At 46.8% G+C, this 21,368-nt stretch overlaps 1 protein-coding gene and 1 pseudogene across 1 annotated transcript in view; one reads left to right on the top strand and one right to left on the bottom strand.

Annotated features, from left to right (window-relative positions):
- Positions 1 to 1,443: 1,443 nt before the first annotated feature.
- LOC107540255 (cytochrome c oxidase subunit FA4 pseudogene) lies at positions 1,444 to 3,421 on the bottom strand (annotated as a pseudogene).
- A 4,482-nt stretch (positions 3,422 to 7,903) lies between these two features.
- The window catches only part of TTC7A (tetratricopeptide repeat domain 7A), a 106,657-nt gene continuing 93,192 nt past the window's right edge, over positions 7,904 to 21,368 (top strand). The window contains exons 1-2 of the mRNA XM_016216977.2: positions 7,904 to 8,209; positions 16,530 to 16,693. Coding sequence (XP_016072463.2) covers positions 8,026 to 8,209; positions 16,530 to 16,693 — 348 coding nt within the window. The 5' untranslated portion in view covers positions 7,904 to 8,025. The remainder of the gene's footprint in view (positions 8,210 to 16,529; positions 16,694 to 21,368) is intronic.

Consider the following 21,368-nt stretch of genomic DNA (forward strand, 5'->3'; position numbering starts at 1 on the left):
GGTATTCATAAAAAATAACTTAATAGTCATTGGATATTTTCCTGAGTACTCTAACTTTCTGGTAAATTGCACATTTGGCAAATTCGGGGTAGCTTGGACATTGAACTAATTGATCCCCCTATGAATTGGCCTTTAGGGATCTGGGCTCTTCTATTGAGCTTTCAGTATTTTTTTTTAAATACAGGTCAGTTCAGTGCACTGCACTTGTTTTTTTAGTAAAATGTTGACACATGCCTGCTCAGAATAAGTTAACTTGATTATATCACCTATCAGGTGACTTTTCTCCTGCCTATCCCCAAAATCCCCACCATTATGATCTATTCTCTAAGCAACATTAATAATTGTTTTCTCTTCTTAACCCAACATCTTAACAGTTTTAATAACAATAAGTGAAGGGGTAGATGAATGAATGAATCAGTTAATTTTAAAAGAATGGTAAGCTTTTTAAATTTTCTTTTTCACAGTGACATCTGTTAACCTATACCTGAAATTCTTATTATGAGTATACTAAAGATTGCAATGATAAAAATATAGAAAATAAGGGAAGCAGCAAGAGAAGCATTTAAAAAATATATGTTTTTATTGATTTTAAAGAGGAAGGGAGTGGGAGAGAGAAACATCGATTGGCGGCCTCCCTCATGCCCCCCACTGGAGAACAAGCCCGAAACCCGGGCATGTGCCCTGACCAAGAATCAAAACAGTGACCTTTTGGTGCATGGGATGCCACTTACCCAACTAAGCCACATTGGCCAGGGCAAGAAAAGCTTATTTATTTATTTATTTATATAATTTTTTTAATTGTTCAAAATATTACAGATGTCCCTTTTTCTCTCCATTGTCCCCTTCCACCCCGCCCCACCCTCCTCCCCAGACCCTCACCACACCATTATTTATGTCCTTGGGTTATGCATATAAATTCTTTGGTTAATCTCTCCCCCACCCCACTACTTCCCTCTGAGATTCGTCAGTCTGATCCATGCTTCCATGTCATTCAGTCTATTCTGTTCACCCGTTTATTAAGTTCTTTAGATTCCAGTCTTTCTCTGCTTGTATTATATCGTTTAGCATAATATTCTCCAGGTTCATCCATACTGTCCCAAAGGGTACGCGATTCTTCTTCTTTACAGCAGCATAGTATTCCACAGTGTAAATGTCCCACAGCTTTTTATCAACTCATCTCCTGATGGGCACTTGGGCTGTTTCCAGATTTTAGCTATTGTGAATTGTGCTGCTATGAACATAGGGGTGCATATATTCTTTCTGATTATTTTTATTTTAAAAAATGTTTTACTGATTTCAGAGAGAGAAAAGGAGACAGAGAGAGAGATAGAAACATCAATGATGAGAGAGTCACTCATCGGCTGCCTCCTGCACGCCCTCTACCGGGGATCAAGCCCGCAACTCAGGCATATGCCCTGACCCGGAATAGAACCTTGATCTCCTGGTTCATGGATTAATGTTCAACCACTGAGCCACACCAGCCAGGCAAGAAAAACATTTTTAATGTATTGAGTATTATACTTCTCTTCAAAAAAAAAAAAGCATCGCAGAAATTGAATACTGAAGAGTTGAACTGTAGGACAGAGACAATGTTAAAACTGAGTGCAGAGATGAAAGAACGTGAGCTGTAAGACCTGGGTAGCAGGAGAAGGCTTCACGGAGTAGTTGAGAGTTGAAAGCTGAGATGCAGCACCTGGGCATTCAGGGATGAGACTTGGATATATAGAGGCCATTAGCTAAACAAACAATAATCTATAGGTTACAGTCTGACTGTTCATATTATGAAAGTCTCTTTTTATAGAAGGCATTTTCTTTCTTTCTTTTTTTTCAAGTTGCAAATATTTATTAATCAGTGTAAACCCCAACACAATACAGCAACATGATATTGTGCATTTGGAAGGGAAATATTTCCTGGTTAAGTGGAAAATTGTGCGGATGACTTCTGGAAGACCTTCATTCTAAACAGCTTTATAGTGAAACATTTCATTTAGAAGCCTGGACCTTCTTTCTTCGGTTTGCTGTAATCTACATTCACTGAGTAGAACTTGTATTGCTCACTGGGACCCAGTTTGTTCCAGGGTTCTGGGTTATTCTTTCTGTCCCAACAGACATCTGGATTGAACAATGTGACATACAACATTGCCCCAGTACCTCCTGCTCCAATAAATACAAAGAGAGGGATCAAGCTTGGATGCTTCTTTGCCTGACTGAGGATCTGGCGGAGCATGGTTGCCGCAGAGGGTCCAGAAGCACAGAAAAACAAGACTGCACCACCGGGCAGCAGGTACTCAGTGCCAAGGCATTTTTCTGTGATGATCATTTTTGCCTTTCTAATAAGATTTAATTTACAAAACTTCAATTGACATATCACTTTTCAGCATCACAGCCACTACATGATCAGAGGTAATTACTCATTCTGGAGTTTCCCCAGCCACAGTGTTTACGCCAAGAATTAGTTCAAACCCTTGGCTCAGCCATCGATTCATTCATTATCCTTTGTAAGTGATCAGGATAAGTGTTCTCAGGGCCTATGGGTTTATGGCACACTCAAGGACCACCCTGGACATGGAGAAAAGGAATACATTAAAATGAAAGGGACTTCTTTTGATAGAGCACTCTTTTTCAGAAAAGGGTAAAGGTATGAATGATAGAAAATGATCCTTCTGGAAGAATATTAGAAGCTTCCTTATAGCCAAAGAACCATCCAGACTGTTTATATGAACCCCCCTGTACTGACTGATGGCTCATCCTCTAGTGCTTGGAGGTAGAGAAGGGGACTAGAAGGATAAAGCAGGTCCATGTTAGATGCCATCCTGGAGGCTTATTACCAGAGTTGCCAAGATATATATAAAGTCAGAACGGGAAGATCTCCACTGCTGACTTAAAAGACCTTGAATTGCATAGGAAACTGAAGGGGTTTAGAAGAGCTGTAGGTGTTGGTCAAGGTCTTTGAGAAGCTATCCTTTATCTTTCCTGTGAAAATAGACTATGCTCTGATTCAGTTCTTCAAGCTTAAAAGGGAGCAATCTGATGGAGACTTCAGGGATAGGTTCTTTACTACCTTGGGGCAGTATTCAGGAGTAAATCCTGAAGCAGACTTGACCTTGGCTCTCCCACTTGTCTTTTTGTAAATGGCCTTAAACCAGAAATAGGGAGTTGAATATGCAAGCGAAAAGTAGAATGGGAAATAGTGCTACGGTCAGATCGCCAAAACCTTGGAAGAGCTCTATATTAAAAGAGCTACAGAACTAAGAAACTAAAAAAAAAGAGAGAGAAAAAGTTATCATTGAAGGTGTTCAATTTTCCATTCTTCTCTTTAAAACTGCAAGGAAACATTTCTCTAAAAATTAAAGGACAACGTTACAACTTTTTGATTGATATGGGCATAATATTATCAACCTTAAACCAGAGCACTATTTTTTTTTTTAATATATCTTTATTGATTTCAGAGAGAGGAAAGGAGAGGGAGAGAGAGAGATAGAAACATCAATGATGAGTCATTGATCAAGCCCGCAACCTGGGCATGTGTCCTGACCGGGAATACGAACCCTGATCGCCTGGATCCTAGGTCAATGCTCAACCGCTGAGCCACGGCTGACCAAGCCACCAGAGCACTATTAAACAGCCTGTTCCTTGGAGTCAACAAACTACTTCCTCTGGTCATGCATCTAGCTAATCCTCCTCATCGCACCTTCTCCAGGTACCTCACCCCCCAACTGTCAGCCTTGAACCTTCTTTTTTTTCCTTTCCTTTTTAGCCTTGAACCTTTAACCAAAGAGTTTTCTTCTTCATGACACTACCCTCATTAACTTAATAACAAGAGATTTACTGTGTGAAAGCTCTCCTGATGGTCTCTTCCTTCCAGTCTCAGAGGACATCTCTATTCTTAATGAGGTCCTGGCTAATTTGGATATTGATTTATCAGTACTTTTGTATGTAGATCAAGCACAGATTGAAGCTCTTTTGTAGGTAAACAATTCTACTTATATTCTTCCACACTAAACTCATCAAGGTTTAGACTGACTCATCTAAACCTCTACCCAAACTTGCACAGTAGCCTCTAAAACAAGGAGCTAAAAGCAGGAATAAAAGTAATAAGCAAGAGCCTTAAGAGAAAGGAGTCTTCATATCTTGCCCTATTGTGCCATGGAGAAACCCAGTAGGCAAGAATATAGATTCACTTAGGTCCCCATGGCCATAAATAAATTAGTCATTCTCCAGCTTTGCTTCCCCTGGAACCAAACTCAAATACTTTATCTTCAGGGCCTAAGGAGTCTGACTGCGTGTTTTACAATTGTAGCACTATGTTGTACTTTCTTTGGTGTCTCTTTAAATCAAAAAATAATAGCTGTTTGTTTTCTCCAGGGAAAATCAAGAACATACCTGGATCGCTATGCCTCAGTGAACTGAAGTGCCCTTCTACTTTTCAGAAGACCTCAACCAGGACCTCGAGGGCTTTAAATTGCTGTGATTCTATTTTTATTCAATATGGATGATCATTTATGTTGCAAAGATAAGGTGAGTTCTTTTAGCTCAGAGAGGGCATACAGAAGTTAACAATTTGTCAAAGGAAAGTCCATGACCTAAGACAAGGTTTATCTCATGTAGGTAATCCCCTAACTCTGGACAACTGGCTGTGCAAAAGGTTACCCGCCAATAACTAAGGGACAGTTATTCTTGGATCTCACTGGCCACTGCAAAGCAGTGCATTCCCAACTTTCCTGCAATTACCATGCCATTATTTGACTTACCAGAGTACTTGGTAACCAATCCTTTTCTCTGGGAACCCAAGCCTGAACAGGCTTGTGAGTTCAAATGAGCTTTGTTTTTTTGTCTTTTTTTAAATATATCTTTATTGATTTCAGAGAGAGGAAGGGAGAGAGATGGAAACATCAATGATGAGAGAGTCGTCATTGATCGGCTGCCTCCTGCATGCCCCCGACTGGGGGTCGAGCCTGCAGCCTGGGCATGTGCCCTGACCGGGAATTGAACCGTGATCTCCTGGATCCTAGGTTGATTCTCAACCACTGAGCCATGTCCAGGCCTCCCATTACAGGCCTAACTATATATTATAAACCTTTCCACCTATAAGAACATGAGAGATCTCACCATGAGAACCAAGACCAAGAGCCTACTCAACAAGGCCTGGAAATTAGAAGCAAAATTCCCTTTTTACTTACTAAAGGACATTTAATATAAGCTTTTAAAAAGAGTTATATGCACTTTAATTGTTCTTAAGCTGTTTCTGTAAAATTTTTCCTACATTGTCAGCATATTTATGGAAGTTTGAGGTGGGAAATTTACTGTTAACTTTTTCCTTACCAAGGCAAATAAATAAAGATTAAAAAAAAAAAGATCAATAGCTTACTACAGCCTCTCTCGTGATCCAGTGGCAAGAGCCTCCCCAGCTTGTCTGGGGCAGCAGGTGAACTAGTAGCTTCCCCCGTTGGCTTGGTTTTACTGTTCCCTTTAAACCAGATGGTCCCTCATGCTGTATCTTCATTGCCCTGTGAAAACACACATTCCTTAGCAAGTTGATTTACCTCCTGTGAACTTCATTACTTCCTCTGAGATGCTACTAAGATGTCATGGCAATGTTCTCCCTCACTCTGGCAAGCAAGGAGCTCAGCTTTGTCTGACCAGCAAGTTATCTTGGTGGCATTTTCAAGGTGGAAAGCAGTCTTTACCAGAATTTGTCCTAAACTCTCTTCTAAGGGATTTCAGATTATTAAAAAATAAAAACAACCAGTACCCTTTCTATATGCCTTTGATTTTAGCAAATGCTACTAATACATCTTGGTTGTTCTTTGTTGTACCTACAGTCTCTTATTGCCCCCCAAAAACGCTGGTCATTAGCGAGCGGGTTGGGGTCTTGTCTCTGCTGGAAAAGAGCCATGAAGGCATGTGTTCCACAGTATTGAAGAGCTGCTCATCATAAGTTTTAAACATGACACATGGCAGGGCTTTCCTTGCCAAGGGGTATCCCTCCCACCATGACCCATGCCCACACAAATAAATATTAGAGCACCTGTCAAAGGAACAAGCAGCCATTCCCGTTCAGCTAGTTCCCTAGAGTCCTGCAATCTGGGGGCAGGGTTGGCAAAGGACTGGAGAAAATAGGGAGGAGGGGAGGTTTTATTTTTTCCATAAAGATTGCCTCCTACTTATCAACTCTGCTTTTCTTTGCCTGCCTCACGGCTGACTCTGGGGAATGCCAGACCTGGGGTAAATCACAGGGTGTTCTCAGGCCACCCTCACCCGAAGGACAGGCACAATTCACTCTCCTAGCAAAATCCAGTTCTATTAACTAGCAAGGGCAGCCAAGGGTAACTAACCAAAAGCCAACTAGAGGAGCTGACAGGAGTCAGCAAGGAGGCGCGTGTGCACATTGAGTGAGTCTGTCAGAGCTGTCCCAATTTTCCTTCACCTATCTCCTGGCTTTTGGGAGTTCAGAACAGACCCCAGGTGCTCAGAGCAGCCCCCACGTTGAGGAAATCCTGCCGTGGGGTGGGGCAGGAAGACTGCCTTCCTAAGATGACTCCGTGTGGCTGCAGAGCAAAGGGCCCGGTGGGACTAAGCCCCAGGAGCCTGGGCGGCCCCTGACAAAGCCTCCCACGGTGACAGCTGTCCAGAAGCACGGAGCAGTGAGAACGGTCAAGCTCACTCCCAAGGTCACGGTCCGGCAGGTCCGGCAGTGGTGAAGACCCGTGTGAGGGGTCTTCGGAGTCTCTGCTTAAAAGCTTGCCCGCACTCCCGTTTTCTGGAGTCTTCACTTATACACAGGGTTGTTCTTTTGTTGTTTGCTTTTTGTTTTGGTCTTGCTGTGATTTCTTTCGAGGTGGCTCCAATCCCTACATGAGAGTAAACCGAGGTGACCCCGGAGGCGGGGCCCCCACGGGTGTCAGGCACAGGGTGTAGGTCTCCCGCTCCCTCCAGGCCACCAAGTAACCCTTTGAACTTAGTACCCCACAACGCCGAACTGAGCCCCGCCAAGAGCTCGATACAGCTTTGATCGCAGTCTTTGAACACCAGAAGTAATAAATAAATACCAAGTTGGAGAAACAGCTTAAAACCTTTAAGAAATCCAGGGCAACCGGGCTCTGCGGCGGACAGGCCAGCCGGTTAGTGCAGGGGTCTGGTTGGAAAGAGGAACTCCGCTTTTTAAAAAAAGAAAAGGAAAAGTCTGTTAAGAGCAGAGGCGCCCAGAGCCGAGCCGCGAAGCCCGCGCGCCTCCTCCCGCGCACCCCGCGGGCTCGCACGCGGCCCGCACGCTCCCGGTGGGTGGGCGCCGCGCGGGGCGGCGGGTTTCCGGGGAGGCCCGCCCTGCGAGTGGGGGCCCCGGCCGGCCGGCCTCTCCTCGGATTTGTGACGTGTCGGGCGGCGGTGTCGACCGGGCCACCACACAAAGCCTCCAGGACGCTGGGGCGGGGGTCCCCGAGGCCCGGCGCCCCCACGGGCTGGGAAGGGGGCGGGGAGCGAGGCGCCCCCGGGCGCCGGGACTCCGCGCAGCATTAAAGTGAACGCCGAGGCCGCCGCCCCCGCGGCGGGGGGTTGGCGCCGGGGCGGCCGCGAGCGCTCCGCGTGCGCCTGGCTGCTGTGGCCGCGCTGGCCGCCGGCGCGCCCGGCTCTCCGCAGCCGCGCCACGCCCCCGCGGGGGCGGAGCGCGGGCCCGGGGCGGGTCCGCAGCTGGCGGCGCCAGGGCCCGGGGCGGGGGCTGTGGCCGCAGCTGCAGCAGCGGCGCAGGCAGCAGCGACAGGAGCTGTTGCAGCAGAGGCGGAGGCTGCTTCTGGACGCGCCCGGGCCGCGCAGCCGGAGCCCCAGCCCGGAGGCGCCGGGCGGTGCACCAAGTGCTGCTGCTGCCCCGCCGCCGCCGCCGCCGCCGCCTGGGCCCCCCCCGCCGCCGGAGCCCCGGACGTCGTCCGCGCCCCCAGCGACCCCGCCCGCGTGTGCGCCCCAGCCGGGACGCCGCCCCCGGCCGGGTCTCCACTTCTCGGCCGCGCCTTCCATGACAGCGCCCGCGCGAAGATGGCTGCGAAGGGCGCGCACGGCTCCTACCTGAAGCTGGAGAGCGAGCTGGAGCGCTGCCGCGCCGAGGGCCACTGGGACCGCGTGCCCGAGCTGGCCCGGCAGATGCAGGCGCTGGTCGCGCCCAGCGGCGGGGGCGGCCGGAAGGCCGTCCCGAGCTCCTTATTCACCTCTCTGGACACCGGTGAGCGAGGGAAGGGGCTGGTTCACAGGCTGGAGCGCGCGAAACGCGCCGCCTCCTCCAGGAAGCGCGCCCCGACTGCCCCCGGCCGGCGACGGCCGGCTTTGGTATTACTCTTCCTGTAGTGCTCGCCCTAGGAGTGCCGCGGTAGTCTGGACGGTTTTTCTGCCGCAGGAGAAAAATCGTACAGGTTGGGTGCTTGGGGGAGAGAAACGTCTTTCGCGCTCTGCCTTTAGGATTTTGTGGGCAACTCCATCTATTGTGACATGGTGGTATGGGCACGTGTCAGAGTAGGGCTGGGGCTGGACTCTGCCCCTCCACCACCCCAACCCTCGCTCTGGTCTTTACACTACTTCGGGCGAGGTCTCCGTGTCTCTCCCTCCCCCCTCCCTCCTCCCCTTCCCCCAGGCCGGGTTGACGGCGGAGCCCCGAGCCCGGCAGACCCAGTCGGAGGGGTTCCTGAGCCGGGGCGGGTGGCGAAGTGTGGAGGAGGCCTGGCAAGCCGTCTCCGCGCGCGGCCGGCGTCGGGACCCTTCCAGCCCGGCAGCCGTGGCTGCAGCAGCAGGGCCGGCTCGGCGGGCTGGGCTCTTCCCGTTCCCGGGTGGGAAAGTACCCTGATGTGGCAGTGGGGAACCCGCCCCCGTCTCCAGCCGCAAATCCGGTCCCCGTGCCTTCAGCCCAGCCTGGGGAGCCCTCGCTCTGAGCCCTGCCTCTGAGCACGTTAGAGCCCTGTGGAAGGAAGGACGTAGACACAGATATTAAGAGTTTTACCAAGTATTTGCCAGTCTAAGAAAAGGTTACATCCACAGCATTTTAAAAATTGGATTATTGTATAATGTAAATAAGTAAATAGGATCAAAATATAACAATAAAACATACTAACAAGGAGGGAAAATACTAAATATTGGCAATTCTTTCTTTAAATGTGCTTCAATTTTATTTCAAATAACTTCACATTCACAGAAAAAAAAGTTTTAAGGACTGCCTATGGAAGGCTCTGTGGAGGAGAAGGAATGATAATAATTGTAATTGTAATAGCTAACACTTATCTAGCACTCACTGTGTGCCAGACATAGTCCTAAGCACTTTAATCAACTCATTAATTCCTCCCAACAATCCCATATTGTTGGGGTTGTTCACCCCACTTACAGATAAAGACACTGGGACACAGAGAAGTTAAGTAACTTGACCATCCAGCTGATAAGTGGTGGAATCAAGATTTGAACCCAGGTTTCTCAGTATATCCTTTTAGCCATTTGCATTGTTACGTCTTATCTCAAAGACGTATAGCACAAAATCCCAGCTTGAAGAGTTGCCAAAATGGATGGGGAGGCAGGGAGGTGATCAGAGCACAACTGTGCATTAGATAGTGGGGCTCAGAGGAAGGGGAGAGGGTTTTAGGAAGTAGCAGAAGTGTACTGACCTCTGTGGGATGGGCAGAGTGTGTCTGCCCAATGAGGAGGAAGGACAGGACACTGAGAGGGGCTAGGTGACAGTCAGGTTGAACCTTTGAGATAGGTCTAAACATGGCAGTGAGGGGGAGTCGCCAGAGCTGGTACATATATGGGAGAAGCTGGTGAGCCCCCCCTTTTAGGGCAGAATAGATAAATTGCAGGTTCCCCTCCATCCCTGGTGTGGGATGATGTGATGGGGTAAGTCGGATGAGGGTGGGAATGAAAGTGACCCATACAGAGGGCATTGGGGCCTGGGAGAGGTATGGGAATTTGAGTCAGATTGGCACTGAAGAGACACACGCTGGGACCAAGATAGGAACCTGGCCGCCTCGAGTCCACACAGAGATATTTCCTAAGCTATTCTTTAGAGGTCTCAAGGACATTGAATAGTTTATTAATTGATATCCCAGGAAGAAAGGATTTAGAGAGCCACGCAAGTTGAGAAATTGGACCTAATGGATTAAATATCATTAAACAGATGTTTTTCAACTGCAGGACGTATGAGGGCCTTTAATATGCTCACCTGCATGTGATATAAAAGCCAGGGTTAGAGTATAAATACTACATTTCTCAAACTTCCCTTACCATATTCTATGAAGCATTATTGGGAAACACTGGTAGGACATAGTTTATAAATGGTATGGTATATATTTCTTAATATGTCTTTATTGATTTCAGAGAGAAAGGGAGAGGGAGAGAGATATACAGAAACATCAATGATGAGAGTCATTGATTGTCTGCTTCTTGCACGCCCCCTACTGAGGATTGAGTCTGTAACCCGGGCATGTGCCCTGACCGGGAATTGAACCTCGATCTCCTAGATCATAGGTCGATGCTCAACTGCTGAGCCACGCTGGCTAGGCTGTTGTCGCCATTTTAAACACAGGGACACCAAGACTCATAGAGCCTGTACCTAAGCCTGAGTCCCTGCAGCCAAGTCTACTAGTGACAGAGTGGGGTGTATGGAGCCTGGCCTGGCTTCACTGTGGGAACCTATCAGCACAAGGGAGATTGAAGGATAGTGGGAAGTCTCCTCTGACAACTTTTGGGTTTGGTTCTGTGAGTGATTTCTTTTCCCATTGTTAAGTTCAGATACACTAACTATCCCAAAATGCAAGCATGCACACGAGCAAGGAGGAAAACAAGGGACTCCCAAAGCCCATGCATGGAATCATTTTTGTTTTTGGATTGTCTGCTATTTTGGTCCTCTCTCCACAGGATTCTTGATCAACTGGAGAGATTGAGAGCTTATTTTCTGGGAGTGTGGGGGTGTTGGAGCTGACCCCCCTGCAACCCAGGAGGGAGATTCCTATTTATTTATTTATTTATTTATTTATTTATTTATTTATTTATTTATTTTTTATTGATTTCAGAGAGAGGAAGGAAGAGGGGGAGAGAGGTGGAAACATCAATGATGAGAGAGAGTCATTGATCATCTGTCTCCCGCATGCCCCCTACTGGGATCAAGCCCAAAACCGGGGCATGTGCCCTGACTGGGAACTGAACTGGTGGGGAACCGAACTGGTGACCTCCTGGTTCATGGGTTGACGCTCAACCACTGAGCTATGCCAGCTGGGCCAGGAGGGAGATCCTTAAAGTCCCACCTGACCTATTAGACTCTTACAGTTAGTGACTGGAAGCTTTAACAGTTGTATAATTTGGGAGAGGAGGAAGATACTGAGGGGAGAGCTAAACCCCAATTGAACCCCATTTTACAGACTGACACCCCGAGGCTGTGCTGTACCTGTGGGATCTCCTTCAGAAACTAAAAATCCCAGAGCATGGGTTTCACTGCAGGGGGTAGGAGAGGTGCCATCTGGGAGTGCCTTTTTCTGGTCTGGTGGGAGTGAAGGACCAGGAGATCCTCCCTCACAAGGGGCCCTACCCCTTTTCCTGTCTGGGGAGGCTCTCCCCGCCACCCACCCAGAGGGAAGGTGGTTGCTGCTTTTTGTACATTTACTTTCAAACTCACATCCGGTTTAGCTTTGGTCAGGATGGAGCAGGGGAACCCCAGAGTAAGGCTGTCTGTGGTGGGGTTTGTTCACGTAAAAACAAAAAGCCCATCCAAGTGGTTAAAGAGTATTTCTTAGGGGATGTTTGAGGCAGGTGGCCTCTCACTAGTTTCGGCCTCTTCTCTCTCCATGGTTGGAAGGTCCCAATCCTTTGCAGTCCTGAGAGGTGAGCAGCAGCGGGGACTGCTGTGTCCCCATGTGACCTAGGAGGAAGGGCCTGGTCTGAACTCCAGGCTTGCAGGTTTCCGGATAGCGAATTGGCAGGTTGTGGAGAGGGGAACACCGTCCTACAAGTGGGGGTGCGGGAAGGAGGCAGGTGTCCTTGAAATGGGTCTCTGTGACCTGGTACCCTGAGAGAGTCCTGGAGAGGGGTGGGAGCACAGAGAAAGCTAGCTGCCAGAGGCCTTCCAAACAAGGTGGGGGGGCAGGCTGGGTGGCCACTAAGTGGTGGCCTAATTTGGGTCTCTGTCAAGGGCAGGGGATTAGGATGGGCTGCCAGGATCAGCATCCAGGCTCCCAGAGTCTGCCTCACTCTGTCAAGAAGGCCCTCCTAATGGCCCTGGGAGGGGAGAGCTGGAACACTTTACCCAAACCGGGTAGGGAGTTGATTTTGGACATGATGATAAAAAGCAATTGATTCATCTTTAGAGAAGGACAGGAAAGCCTCTATTCACCTAGATTCTTATTTAACAACTGAAAATTTTAGAACTTTTTTTTTTCAATCATCACCCAAGGATTTTTTTCCCATTGCTTTTTCAGAGAGAGTGGAAGGGGGACAGGGAGAGAGGGAGGAGAGAGAGAGAGAGGAAAAAAAAGAAAAAGAAACAAAAGATCAATGTGAGAGAGACACATTGACTGGTTGCCTCCCACACACTCCCCGACAGGGTTCGGGGATCGAGCCTGCAGCCAAGGTATGTGCCCTTGGCTGGAATCGAACCTGGGACCCTTCAGTCCACTGTCCGGCCTTGTAACCACTGAGCCAAACCGGCTAGGGCGTGAAAATCTAGAACTTTTAATTGTAAAATATTCTTCAGTTCCATAGATTGGCCAGTTGAGAATAATAGGATGGAAAGAAACGGGGAAAGGAAGAGAAAGAATGGTGCAGGGAGAAGTGCTGAGCAAGGAAGAAAAGAAAGTACATTCCCGACACCGACTGAGTGTCTGCTGCAGGAGACGGAGCCTGAGTGGGGGATGCGGAGGGGCAGCATGGCTCTGGAGAAGGACCTGGGGTGTTAGTTTACAAAATCATCGCAAAATCTTTCACGTATGACAGTGAGAACAACTCTTATCCCTGTCCTTGGAATTACTGTTAGCTTTTTAAAAAAATATATTATTTTGTTGATTTTAGAGGAGGGAAGGGAGAAAGAGAGGGGGAGAGAGAAACGTTGATTGGCTGCTTCCGGCAGGTACCCTGACTGGGGATCAAACCAGCGGTGTTTCCATGCGCAGGATGATGCTTAACCAACTGAGCCACACCAGCCAGGGCACTGTTAGCTTTTCACCAGCTGTTTACAGCTCTCAGACTGTTTTTTATTTCTAAAGTACGCGAAGCTTTGCTCTGCATGGGATGCAAGGGAGACAGACTATTCTTCTGCTGTGTCTTGTTATAGGCTGTGACCATAACAATATTGCATATATATATATATATATATATATATATATATATTTAAGTATACCTTTTTTGTTGTTTAAAATATTACAAATGTCCCTTTTTCTCCCCAATGACCCATTCCACCCCATCCCATCCCCCTCCCCAGTCCCCCTCCCCACCATTGTCCGTGTCCTTGGGTTGTGCATATATAAATATACCTTTTATTGATTTCAGAGAGAGGAAGGGAGAAGGGGAGAGATAGAAACATCAATGATGAGAGAGTCACTGATCAGGTGCCTCCTGCATGCCCCCAACTGGGAATCGAGCTGCAACCTTGGCATGTGCCCTGACCAGGAATCGAACCATGATTTCTTGGATCCTAGGTCGATGCTCAACCGCTGAGCCATGCCCAGCCGTGCAATATTGCATATTTTTATTATAATCTATAAAATGGGAACAATATCTACCTTTTAGGGCTGTGCTGATTAAATGATATTATGTAATAAAGTACCTGGCAATCAGTAGGCCCTCAACAAATATTAGTCTCCCTTTCTCATTATAAGATGAAGGGTTTAGCTAAAGAATATATATGCATAGTCCATGAACACAGTAGTGTGGAGAGGGCCAAGGAAGGGGGGCCGGGGGCTGGGTGGAGGTGGGCAAAGCGGGAGAATAGGGAACATCTGCAATAGTGTCAACAATAGAACATTTAAAATTTTTTAAAGGTTCTCTTGTGGTTTAGAGCAGTGCTTCTCAAACGATCTGTGAAGGATCAGTTTTATGTTTTTAAATTCCCAATCTGATGTGCTCTGATACTTTCAAAAGATACACAGACTTTTACCCCCCAATTTTGTATTATTTGATTCAACAGATTCAAATACATTCTGTCATGTTATCATCAACCTTTGTAAACGTGTATTCTAAATTTCTGCATTTACCTCCAGGGATTGGGTCATAAACACAGACCTACCTGTTCCAGTCCACGAACCACACACTTTGAGCAGCAAGTGTTCAGAGGACACTCCCATTATTTTGAGGAGCAGTGCGTGCCCTGGGGAGTTTTTCAAGATTGAGGGTTGCCTAGAAGGAAGCTGGTTTCTCCAGGCCCCGAAAGAAAGAGCCAATGAACCACACAGAGCTCTGGGCCCGGCAGTTGGGTGGCAGAGGCAGGGCCAGGTGGCCAGATGGCTCTGCTGCTGCGAACTGGGTGGGGAGTTAGCTGTGCTGAGCAGGGCCTTGAGCACTCGCAGGAGGGCTGGCACCAGCCTCAGGGGAGGAGCTTGGGGAGGGCCTGTTTCCTGCAAAGAGCAGGTCCCTAACCCCACCCCTGGTTTTACGGAGGAAAAACCAGTGAGGAGGAGAACAGTTTGCCTAGAGGCCCCCATCTCAGGACTGCTGCTCAGACACCCACTGCTAAGCATCCCACCCCTCCTGGCTGAGATTTGGAAATGAAGAAAGGTGCCTTTCATTCTGGGGTTGATTTAAACTTTTATTTGTGACTAGGTAATATATCCACATGGGCCAACCCTCCAAAAGTACCCACTGTAAAGAGTGAAAAGCCTCCCTCTCTTTCCCCGTAAACCAGCAAGGTTATCAGATGGTTGTGTATCCTTTCACATATTTTTATGCTTGCATAAACACACAGTGGCCCATTAATTTAATTTGAAGGTAGTTTAGCACATACTGAGCTTTTTTATTCCTTTTTATAGCAGCGTGGTGTCCCTTTTTATGGATATACCATTCTTTAATCAGCCTCCTGTTGATGGACATACAGGTTGTCTCTAATTTTCTGCTATTACAGGTAATGCTACAGTAATGACTTTATAAGGACATCTGTAGGAGCAAAATTGCTGAGTCAGTGGGAAAGTACAAAAATAATTTTGATATATGTGCTAAATTGCCCTTTATAGAGGTCCTACCAACTTCTATTCTACCAGTGATGGATGATAGTTTGAATTAGGTACTTGTCAGACCATTTCCTACAAATGTTAATTTTAGAAATCATGAGGTAGGTATAGCAAAGGGCCCACTAAAAGGCTGTGGCATCCTCAGAGGAAAAATCTGTGACCGTCCTCTGGGATCTGGGCTTTTAGGATGCTCTCTGCATGGAATCTTCCTTATGGATGGAGAGTCTTCAGAGGCATGCAATTTGGGACCGGTGGCTTTGAGTTGTGAGCAAACTGCAGTGGTCCTGAGAGTGAGGATTTAGTGGCATCCCTGGGTAGGTCTGACAGCACCTTTGTGGCAGGAGAAGGAGCTCTGTGAAGAGACGGGACCAGGCACACATTCCTAGAGACGTTGTGGATTGGCACATCACTCCCTGAGCCTCATGGCTTCCTCCTGGGGTAGTGGAGAGGATCCAATTCACTTGGCGGCTATTTACTGGCACCTATATTGAGTGGTGGGCCTGGTCCTCACCCTGGTTGAAGGGGAAGGGCAATGAGCCAGTCACATCAAGCACAGCCACCCGAGGCCATCATGAAAGCACACTTGACCTATGGCCCTGCACACTGAACACCTGAATCCCACCCCCACCTGAGTCACTTTTGCTGTAGGTAGCTGGAATATGGTGGTCACAGAATTGGAGTTTTCAGTGTGGTAGGGGAGGCAGCAAATTAAACAAAGCAAGATAAACTCACCTGCCAGGTGGTGAGGTCTGCAGATAAGCTACCATGTGAGAGAACTCCAGGCAGTGCCAGTACTAAACCTGTTCAGGGATTTGCCTTGCTGCGCAAGTAAATCTGCTTCCCACCTCAGCTCTCCACTTGGTTGCTAGGTTCTCCTTGGGTCATGTTAAATAAAATACCTTTAAAATGGAAAAAGCCAAATGTGGTTACATGGAAATTAAATTAGGAGCACATGAAAATGCATTATTAAACTGCTTCATATCATTTTCTTCTCTGATTGTTTGGAGAAATTCCTTCTTGGTTTAAGAACTTATTACCCACAATGGGTCATGAGTGTGACTTTGTCATTTTAATTCTGAAATTCTGGCAATTTGTCCCAACTCCTGGAAACTCTGCCTCCCCAACCACTAAACTACAGAAAATAAACCCAAAGGGGCGATTTATGCTGGTACAATGGTAGAATGTCTGTTTTTGTTGTTGTTGTTTAAAGGCTGTTTAAGTTTATGGAAACAGTGTCTTTATTGATTTTTCTCAGACCTGGGACATTTATGTGCTGGGATGGGGCTGTTGGGTTGGAACAGGGACTTGTCCCAGTCTACACATTTGCCACATTCAGGGGATCACTGCCCTGTTTTGCAGATGACTTTGGAAAATTGCTCCTGGCCGAGGCCCTCCTGGAGCAGTGTTTGAAAGAGAACAGTGCCCAGATAAAAGACTCCATCCCTTTGCTGGAGAAGAATGAGCCGAAGATGAATGAAGCCAGAAACTATCTGAGTAGTATCCTCAACCATGGGAAGCTGTCAGTAAGTTGTCAGCCCCTCAAGCCTGGGGTCCCCTTTCCTCCTGCCTCCTGTCTGCTCTCAACCTCCCTGAGTCATTTGGTCAGCTGAGCAGCATGTGTCTCCTAGGGTTGGCCTTGTGCTATTCAGTACAGTTGCCACTAGCCACATGTGCGCTTGAAATGAGGCTAATCCAAATTGAGATGTGCTATAAGTGTAAAACATATACTGGTTTTGGAAGACTTAGTACAAAACAAAGAATGTCAAAGATCATTAATTCTTTACATTGATTACATGTTCAGATGATAGGATAAATTGGGTTAAATAAAATTATTAAAATTAATTTTACCTTTTTTAATGTGACTAGAAAATTTAAATTACACATATGGCTCAGGTGATATTTCTATTAGATTTCATTAGACTGGCATGTGCCCAGTTCTGTGTGCTCTTTGGCAGTCTTGAGAAATAAAACTTTAGTGAGACTAAGATCTAGTTGGAAACAGGCAAACATATAGAACTGGCTAGTGATGGAAGAGCTCAATAACAGGGCAAGCCAGTTTAAGTCCAAGTGCACTTATTGAGCACCTACTGTATACAAGGCACTAAGGGCAGGTATAGAGGGAAATATAGTCACAGCTTTCTCTAGATCTTTACTACTCAAAGCATGGTCCACCCACCTGTAGATTGGGCATGATATGGAAGCTGGTTAGGAATGCAAAATCTGAATTAGAATCTGTAATTAACATGCTCTCTGGGTGATTTATTGCACATTAGAGTTTGAGACTGTTCTAGATTACAGTGTATGCCAAGCTATAGTGGAGGTATTGGTATGTTATTAGAGACCCAAAGAAGATATAATTTTTCAAGACATGTTTTAAAGTAATATATTTATTGACCTAAACATTTGATTGCAACCTACTGTGTGCAAGGCATTGTGTTATGTAATTTGAGGGCAATAAAGATGGGTTCAGCATGGACTCTGTCCTCTGGGAAGTTGCAGATCTACTGGGAAGATAAGTCCTATCAACACATTGTCCAGTGTGGACTCTGACACATGTCATAGGCACATGCAGAGGCAAGTCTGAGGGGAACGCTCCTTGGGATGAGGTGGGAGTCATCTGGGGGATGGTAGTACTAGAATTGGACCCTGGGGGAAGGGCTGGACCTTGAAGGGGGAGGGAGATAGACATACAGAGATAGGACAGAGCATTCCAAGCTAAGGAAGCAGTGTGTAATCTAAGGGTTCTTCTTACAAGAATTTCATTACATTATGTCATTTCATAAGAGTAAAAGGGAATGGTGGGTAATTAGGTTATATAAGTACACTGGGGCCAGAGAATGGGGACTAGAATGCCACACCAAGAAGCATCGGCTTTTTCCTTAAGCAGTGCAGGGAGAGTGTACTGGAAGTTTAAGGTTACTGCCTTTAGGCTCATTGCTGTGATGGGATTATTATAGCTCTGGGAGATTTTGAATTGGATTTAAAATAGCTGCTTGACCCTGAGGATGTTCCCCGACCTCTTGGGCCCTCCAGTTCCCCATCTGCCAGTCAAAAGAGTTGGACTTGATTGGTGGGTCCTAAGCTTTTCCCACTAAGAACCCTTTTAATTTTTTTCTTTTTAGTAAACTTCATCAAATATTTAAAAATTGTTTTTAAAATAAAGATGACTTTGGCTTATTGTAAAAAATTTACTACATAAAAAAGTAGTTTGAGTAATAAATAAAAGTCCTTGTTTGCCACGCCCATTCCCATCCCCAGAGTTGAGCACTAGTCACCATTGGGCATGTGTCCCACACTCCTTTCTCTGTGTTAACAAACACTCACACATGCTTATAAAGCTTTCTTTTCTTATTAGAATCATAGGATACATATTTGACAAGTTGCTCTTTTGCACTGAGAACTTTCACTTGGAGCTTTCTCCATGCCGATGCCCCTTTCTTTGTATTGGCCAAATAGTATACACATGTATTGTGAAAACCGTTTTTTCTACCACATCACATTTATTAAATGCAAATTTTACCATGCTTTATTCATCAAAGGCATACACGGGCACCAATAACATTGAGAAATTCCCTGTTATCCAGGCCAAAGCCCAAAACTTAACATTGATCTGGCAAAATAAAATATTAAAAGTAGTTTATGGGATTCTCTTGTTTTACCCCAAAGGCTGGGGTGTGGTTGGGGAGGGGGTGATTTTTCTTGGCAGCAGAGGAAATCCCAGTTGGATTCCCATGTGTCCTGAGTAACTGTGATGGGACAAAGAGAGGAGAGAGGTGGGTCCTGAGGCACCTCCTTAGGGTAGTTTGAAATCTACTCTCAGTGACCTCTAAGATTCTGCCCAGCTCAGTCTTGTGGAGGTGGGTGAAAATGAACCTTTGTCATAACTTGTTATGCACTGAGCACCTGGCATTGCACCATTTCATGAGTGCCTCATAGTAACCCTCTCAATGGATCTCGTAGTATCCCCATTTACCAGGAGAAGAAACTGAGACCCAGGAGAGGTTAGTCACTTGGCCAAGGATCACAGTGGTAGGTCCAAGACTTGAACACAGGCCTATTTGTCTCCATATCCCAGGTTCTCATGTTCTCTGTTCCTTCTCAGTGCTGTGTCCCTAAGTCCTTGAGTAGAGATAAAACAATGACCGAGAGACTCGGATTAATGTCGGTGATGATGGTGACACTGGCTTTTACAGGCCTATTTTGCCTCTGTGAAGTATTTCCTCATCCGTTCTCTCCTCTTACCTGGGTATTCACATGTCGTCATTCTTTGCTTTTTATTGACAGAGACATCGAGGCACAAAGACTAGGTGACAGGTCTGCTCCACAGCAGAGGGACTATTCCCCAGACGAGTGACTTCCTGCATAACGTCCTTTCACTGGGCCAGGGCTCTCTGGTTCCCTGACTATTGGATATCGACAGGCCAAGAACATTTCAGATTCAAATGCACGGGTCCCACGGAGTGTAGCCAACTTTAAAATCTGCCAAATATGGACATTAAAAAAATAGCAGCAAAACTGTACCACTTTCTATTACCATCACTCCATAAAAGAAAGTGCATCTTAACACCAAAAAGCAAGACACATATGCTTTCAGAGTTAAGAGCAGCTTTTTAAATAGTATAAATTCAGCTTTATGAAACATTCACCACATTGTCCTTAATTTGTCCCCAGCTAGGTGGAAGTTCTTGTAAACTGTCATTGGTCCACCAGGAACCACTGAGCTCTGCCCTATTATCACACCCTGAAACTTGTCCTTCTGAGCTTAGCTGCCCTTTATCCCCTTTACGGTAGAACAGAATAGTAATTATTCATGTTCTGTGTTTATCCTGCTTCTTTCTAAAGAAAAGTTAAAACTTCTTTTCTGGACTTTGCCCTATTAATGCTCTTGGCATTGCTGTGATGGGAGGTGAGGGATGGGTGTTAGGATCTCGCCCTCACAATGGGAAAACAAGGCCGAGCAGGGAGGAAATGTGCCCGTGGCTTGAGACGAGTGGAAAGAATAGCAGAGATGTTGCCCATCTTGGAGGGACCGTGGACTGCATGCCCCTGGGGATATGAAATCTATGGCCCCGGCCCAGGGAGTGGGTAGCCTACTGGGGAGACTAGCAAATGCCCTTGAAAAATTCAGCCTTCGAGAGTTAATCAGTCATCAGCAGGTTAGGCTTGCAGGAGCTGATAGGTCCATTGGTAGAAGCATTGCAGGAATTCAGCAGAAGGGAGCTCCCTGGTAGTCAGGGAGGCTTCTAGGAGGAGGTGGGCTTGAGCAAGGCCCCAAAGGATGGAAGAAGATCTGGATATCTTGAGGGAAAGGGGAGACTGTTCCAGATAGGGGCCTGTGTGAGCAAAAGCAAAGGTAGAATGGGTATTTACAAAAACCAAGAAGACCAGCGAGGAAGGAGAATTTAGCTGTGCCATGCTCCATTTCTCTTAGCTGGCTTCTGAGAGGACAGGAGATGGTGGGGAGTGGTGGAGGCTTCCCCTGGGGTCTGTCACATGTACCCCAGAGTCTGATCTCCCCACAGGGAGTCAGGGGCAGCACCTTCTTGTGATGACAGTCTGGGATGGGGACCAGTGCTTCATCTCCAGAGAGCTCTGTGGACAGAATCAATGCTGTGTGGTGGGGACAGTGCCTAGCATAAGGGGTGGTGGGCCTGCTGAGCACAGAAATGGAGACAGCAGACTAGAGCAAGTAGTCTCAAAAGGTGGGAGATCTTGAAACCAGGCTGGGCCCACGTCCAAGGCCATAACTCTCAGGCAGGGCCAACCAGACCTCCTCGAGGCCTGAGAGTCCTTGTATGGGGTGGAGATTTAGGCATAAGCAGCACTTGAAAAAGTAGGGCAGAGAGAACAGGTTTGAATTCAGACACTTGATTGTGACTTTTATTACCTACTTCTGATAAGATGGGACAGTAGCCCAGCAGGCCTCTGCTCTCCTCCTCTCTTCTGGCCCACAAAGGTCCTGCTGCATGGGGTCTTCAGCTTGAGGCCTGTCACCTGCATGGGCTCTTTCCAAGGCCTTTTACCTAATTGTATATTTGTGTGTGTTTATGCACCCCCAAGTTATATTGGGCCCCACAAAACTGGGCTGGGTCCCTGACTCCTCACTTGCATTGAGAACAAGTGCCTGAACTCCTGAGCGCCAGCCTTGGGCTGAAGCTTCCAGGGACTACAGGAGAGAAGATGGGGCCCAGTCTGCAG

Source organism: Miniopterus natalensis, chromosome 13, assembly GCF_054644295.1.
Source record: "Miniopterus natalensis isolate mMinNat1 chromosome 13, mMinNat1.hap1, whole genome shotgun sequence".
Lineage (NCBI taxonomy): Eukaryota > Metazoa > Chordata > Mammalia > Chiroptera > Miniopteridae > Miniopterus > Miniopterus natalensis.